At 40.8% G+C, this 5,483-nt stretch overlaps 1 protein-coding gene across 1 annotated transcript; it reads right to left on the bottom strand.

The window, feature by feature from the left end:
• Positions 1-1,148: 1,148 nt before the first annotated feature.
• On the bottom strand, positions 1,149-4,768 carry LOC140491276 (NACHT, LRR and PYD domains-containing protein 3-like). Its single transcript, XM_072589246.1, has 2 exons — positions 4,617-4,768; positions 1,149-2,634 (listed from the first exon to the last, which is right to left on the bottom strand). The coding sequence occupies exons 1-2, from the start codon at positions 4,699-4,701 to the stop codon at positions 1,325-1,327; spliced, it is 1,395 nt and encodes a 464-aa protein (XP_072445347.1). The 5' UTR covers positions 4,702-4,768; the 3' UTR covers positions 1,149-1,324.
• Positions 4,769-5,483: the final 715 nt, after the last annotated feature.

Here is a 5,483-nt window from a genome sequence, read left to right as displayed (position 1 = left end):
TACTATAGTGACAAGTGGCTCAACAGTTAGCACTGTTTCCTCACAGCACCAGGGATCTGGGTTTGATTCCACCCCTGGGTGACTGTCTGTGTGGAGTTTGCACATTCGCCCAGTGTCTGCAGGGGGTTGCCTTTGGGTATTCTGGTTTCCTCCCACAGTCAACTATGTGCAGGTTAGATGGACTGATTGTGCTAAATTGCCCATAGTGTCCAGGGATGTGCAGACTAGATGGGTTATAGAGTCATAGAGATGTACAACAAGGAAACAGACCCTTTGGTCCAACTCGTCCATGCCGACCAGATATCCTTAATTAATCTAATCAAATTTGCCAGCATTTGGCCCATATCCCTCGAAATGATTCCTATTCATATACCCATCCAGATGCCTTTTAAATGTTGTAATTGCACCAGCCTCCACCATTTCCTCTGGCAGCTCATTCCATACGCACACCATCCTTTGTGTGAAGAAATTGCCCCTTAAGTACCTTTTTAAATCTTTCCCCTCTCACTTACAGATCCCAAGGAAAAGACCTTGCCTATTTACCCTAAACATGTTCCTCATGACTTTATAAACTCTTATATATAAGGTCACCCTCAGCCTTCAATGCTCCAGGGAAAACAGTCCCAGTCCATTCAGCCTCTCCCTATAGGTCAAATGCTCCAACCCTGGCAACATCCTTCTAAATCTTTTCTGTAGCCTTTCATGTCCCTTGGGAAATGCAGGGATAGGGGAGGGGTCTGGATGGGATGCACTTCAGAGGGTTGACGTAGACGAGATGGTCCAAATGACAGTTTTCTGCTCTGTAGAGATTCTGTGATCCTATGAAATTCATATCAGGTGGAATTTATAAGAGAAAATCAATGGGTCATTGCTGACATGTTATCTAATTTCACCCGGATCAAACCTATCTTAGAACTTTGCACTTGTGGATTGCAGGGGCCAATCGTTTGATTCCCTCCTCCTGAATATAACATTTCTCCAAATTCAACTCCATCACTGATTCACAACGTTGTCCAACATGAGACATTACAAAACAGTCCATTGGGTTCAATCTCAGTGCATTCTTTGGATTGGAGTCCCCAAAGTTCAAATGTTCCACAGATCCAATGGTCTTCTAAACTAAAGCTCAATTCTGAGACTCTGACAAATAATGGAATGTGTTCAGCAGTTTCCTCTTTCCAGTGACTCTGTCCATGTTTTTGATTTCTGCCTGAACATTGGCCTGCAGCCAATCTATTACCTGACAGGTCGTGTGATGAGACAGTGGACCCAGGAATGGTTCCAGATTTCGGGATGAAGTGGGTGTTGAAAGACCAACTAAAAATCAAATAAAAATCTCAAACCGACCATCATCATTCTTAAAAGCACAGTGAAGCATTTCCACCACATTCTGAGCCAGGGCGGCCAAGAATTCCTGGATGGTAAGGTGGAGAAATGTATACACAATGTTTTTAGCTGTGTCATCCCTTTCAAGGATCTCCATCATGAATCCTGAAATTAATTTGCTGGACTTCAGCTGATGCTGAATGAAGTGATTCTCATTAAAAACAATTCTCCTTTTCGAAACTCCCTGGTAAGCCAACTCCCTGAGTCGCTGTAAAACCATCCGCTGGTCCTCAACATCTCGCTTGTGGTTGTCCAAGAGATTGGAAAGGTAGATGGAGAAAAGTTGAGTGATGGTTTTGGGAAGAGGTTGCTTGCACTTCTGCTGTGTAAAGAGCGGGCCTAAGGTTGAGCAAATGATCCAGCAATATGAAGGGTTGTAGCACATGGTGTACAGGATCTCATTCTCCTTGACGTGTTTGAAGACATTGGTAGCGAGTTGCGCACTGCCAAAAAACTTTCTGACAAACTCTTTTCTTTCATCAGCAAGAAAACCCAGGATCTCAGCCCAAAGGTTGACATTGGCCTTTTCCAATGAGTCAAGGGCAGTCGGCCGGCTGGTAACCAGCACAGAACAACCTCTGAGCAGCTGTTGCTGTACCAGGGAGTGCACCATTTCAAAAATTTCACATCTGCAGTCAGGTGCAACACAGTGATTCGCAGAGACATCACCAGCCACGCGGCCAGTGAAATCAATCTGGTGTTTGTACTCATCTAATCCATCAAAAACCAAGAGAAGATATTCAGGTTTCATCCAGATATCTTCAATTATCTTTTCTAAATAAGGGTACTGATCCAATACCATTTCAGTCAGAGAAACGGCTCTGTTGATGACATTAAGATTTCGAAATGTGAAATGTAGAACAAATTGGAACTGAGGATAGATGTTTCCTGATGCCCATTCATGGACCATCCTCTGCACCATTGTTGTCTTACCAATGCCAGCCACTCCGCTAACCACCGTGGTGCCAGACAGGCTGGAGTGGCCAAAACTGCTCCTGAATAATTGATCAATCCGATTTTTTTCAAGTTCGCTGGTGATGTACTTCCGCTGCCATTCTTCATGTTCCCTACCTCTCGAAAGGAGCTCATGTTCCACTAGTCTCCGTTCAGGCAGAGTGGAAATAATGATAAGCTCTGTATATCGATCAGTGAAGGAAATGATCGTTATTTTGCTGTCTCCTTTGATGGTGTGTTTGACCACATGCTCGGTTTGGTGGAGGAGGTGTTGCTTATGTTGATCTTGTATACCTTTCATGACAATGATCAAAATTATGTTGGCATTGTTCTTATTTGTTAATTAACTACATTAAAACAATTAACGAGAAGCAAGGAGGAGTTTGAGTTGGGTAGCAATACAAAATATGTGAGTCGAATCCAAATTTTACTACGCCGTGCTAGAAATTAATCTTGCCGGATAAATACTGAATTAAATTAAATATAAACCAGGGAGAATCAGATGGATTATAGTAGATTTTACGTTATAACAGACAAGCCCCTCCACTCTTTCATCTTCTCCATCTCCATTTGAGGAGAATTTACCATTGGAATATCTGAAAAGCCAAATATTATCACATTGTTCACTTATTATTATTTACTGTATTCATTTTTGTTTTGTCTGTTGTCCTCAGTGGAGATAGTATCAGAGTGTTTATAAGATTGATGTCTGCTTCAATCTCAGACAACTTATACCTAATGTAAACATATGGCCCACTGGCTGAATAGGGACTGTGCATAACACTCACTTTTTCAATGCTGAATGTTGGGAACAGGATGACAAACCAGTGATACAATTAAATGTGCTATGTGAACCATAATTATAAAACAACACTGTCGATGTATAAGGATCACATTGGGATCTTCCACCAATTTTATCAACTCATTGTTCATTTCAGTGCGAAAGCTGAAGCCTCTCATTGTACAGTCTAAGATTGTATGTAAATGAACTCCCTATCTATTCTGAATCTTCATGTGAATCTACCTATACCCAGCTTGACCCCATATTTGATTTCATGTTTTAACAAGTTCGAGACATAGATACATAGATGAAGCAAATCTTACCCCATTATGAGCCTAAATATGTTTCCAAGTCAACTAACTACCTGGCCAGACAATTGAGTACAGTCTTTGACACAGCCACTCTATGTCAGTAAGATTTCAGCAAATATGTGCTCTTCACAAATCCAATGTTTCAGCACTGTGTGTAGAAATGTGTTTCAGGGATATGTGACTTATTGAAAAACAATTCCTTATCTAGTCCTGGTTGATCAATTAGGTCAAGCTAATATCATTGTAGCCCTATTTGTGCCTTCATTCAATGCCCAAACAACATGTGTGCAATCTGATACATGGTGAACTCTAGTACACATGCAATCGGTAGAAATATGACACTTGGATGTTTAAAGATTCTGTTTCTATACGTGACCCACATCCTCACCTTCTTTAGGTCAATGTGTGTTTCAAGTCACTGCCCAGGGTGGAGCCGACATATGAATCAAGACCTTCTTCAACCAGTACATACATATCAGTTCAGACTGTCCACACTATGAGACCACACTCTAACTTCTGTATTCACCAGATCTGACTTCATCAGTAACTAGTCTAGAACCAATTGTGATCCTATAAATGACATCATCTTTACTCAGTCTGTCATGTATTTGATTCAAGCTTTAACTGGGTCTCGAACTCTATGTGACTCCAGCCCAATACAGACTTTGTAGACTCCGAGACTCTGGCGATATTGAGGTTTACATTTGCATAAAGGCACCCTAAGGCCTTGTATTGACAGTAAAAGCAAGACTTCTATTCAGACCCTGATGTGACTGAAGGGAAAAGAAATAATGGCCTGACAAAGTACTAGGGAAGATTTTAAAACCAACTGACTTGCAAAACTGAATGTGACTTTGTGGTTCAGCATCTAAAACTGGAAAGTTGGGCTCAGTCTACTCCAGAGCAGCTGGGAAAATCAAAATGAGCATTCAGCAATTTCCAACAAAGCTCAATATCACACAAGTGGAATATAATTTGTGGCAGATGGAACACTGTCCATGCCCAAGTTCCAGTTCATTTGCTTCGTGTTGTAACTTTGATTGCAGTTTATAGAAACAGTTCATGGTAATAATTTGGAGGGTTTGTTTCCTTTCAGTGGTGAAATGTGAGACACAAATAAAATGTTAGAACTTAATTAATGCGGTACGTTTTTATGATTAACGATTATTTTTATTTTGACTTACCTTTTGAGGTGATCTGATAGCTCTCCTTCCATCTCTCCGATGCTTGCATTATAAAGCAAGTCAAAACCTGGGAAAGATGTTTCATTTCATTAGTAGTGTATGGCAGCCTCACCCATTAAAGAGGCAACCATGTTTGATTGCTAGAAATACTTGGACTGTACAACGCTTCTGCTCTGAATTTCTTTCAGAATGAGTTTCAGTTTTGGTTTTGATTCTTGCATTTTCACCAATGTTTCCCAAAATATTCGTTCTCCACAGCCATTGGTTTTGGTCACTGTGTTCAGAAAATGTTTTGTTGCTTCCTTTCTCTGTTGATGCTCTGACAGATTACGGATATACTGAAATAAAAGAGAAGAACAGGTAAAATAGAAAGGGAAAAGGGAAACAATAGATGAAGGAACGGAATGGAAGAATGAATTGATGGAGGAAATGAGGGAAAAAGAAAGATGGGAAAGAAAGAAACTAAGGAAGAGCAATGGAATAAACCAGAAAGAAACAAGAAAAAGAAGAAATAGAAAGGAAAACCATGAGAGAAAATGATAAACAGCAATGTCGTAATTATGAAAAGCTGTTACATTAATGATGTTCGATTGGTGAAGAATATTCATCTCAGCACACTGATGAGACCTTCCCTCCACTTGTGAAGAAGTACTATGAGGGAGACATTAGTAGTAGGCAAAAACAAGGGCTGCAGATGCTGGAAACCAGATTCTAGATTACAGTGGTGCTGGAAAAGCACAGCAATTCAGGCAGCATCCGAGAAGCAGGAAAATCGATGTTTTGGGCAAAAGCCCTTCATCAGGAACATAGAACATAGAACAATACAGCGCAGTACAGGCCCTTCGGCCCTCGATGTTGCGCCGATCA

This window comes from Chiloscyllium punctatum, chromosome 19, assembly GCF_047496795.1.
Source record: "Chiloscyllium punctatum isolate Juve2018m chromosome 19, sChiPun1.3, whole genome shotgun sequence".
In the NCBI taxonomy this organism is placed as follows: domain Eukaryota; kingdom Metazoa; phylum Chordata; class Chondrichthyes; order Orectolobiformes; family Hemiscylliidae; genus Chiloscyllium; species Chiloscyllium punctatum.
The sequence above is the reverse complement of the archived record's forward strand: the minus strand, read 5'-3'. Positions and strand labels throughout refer to the sequence as shown.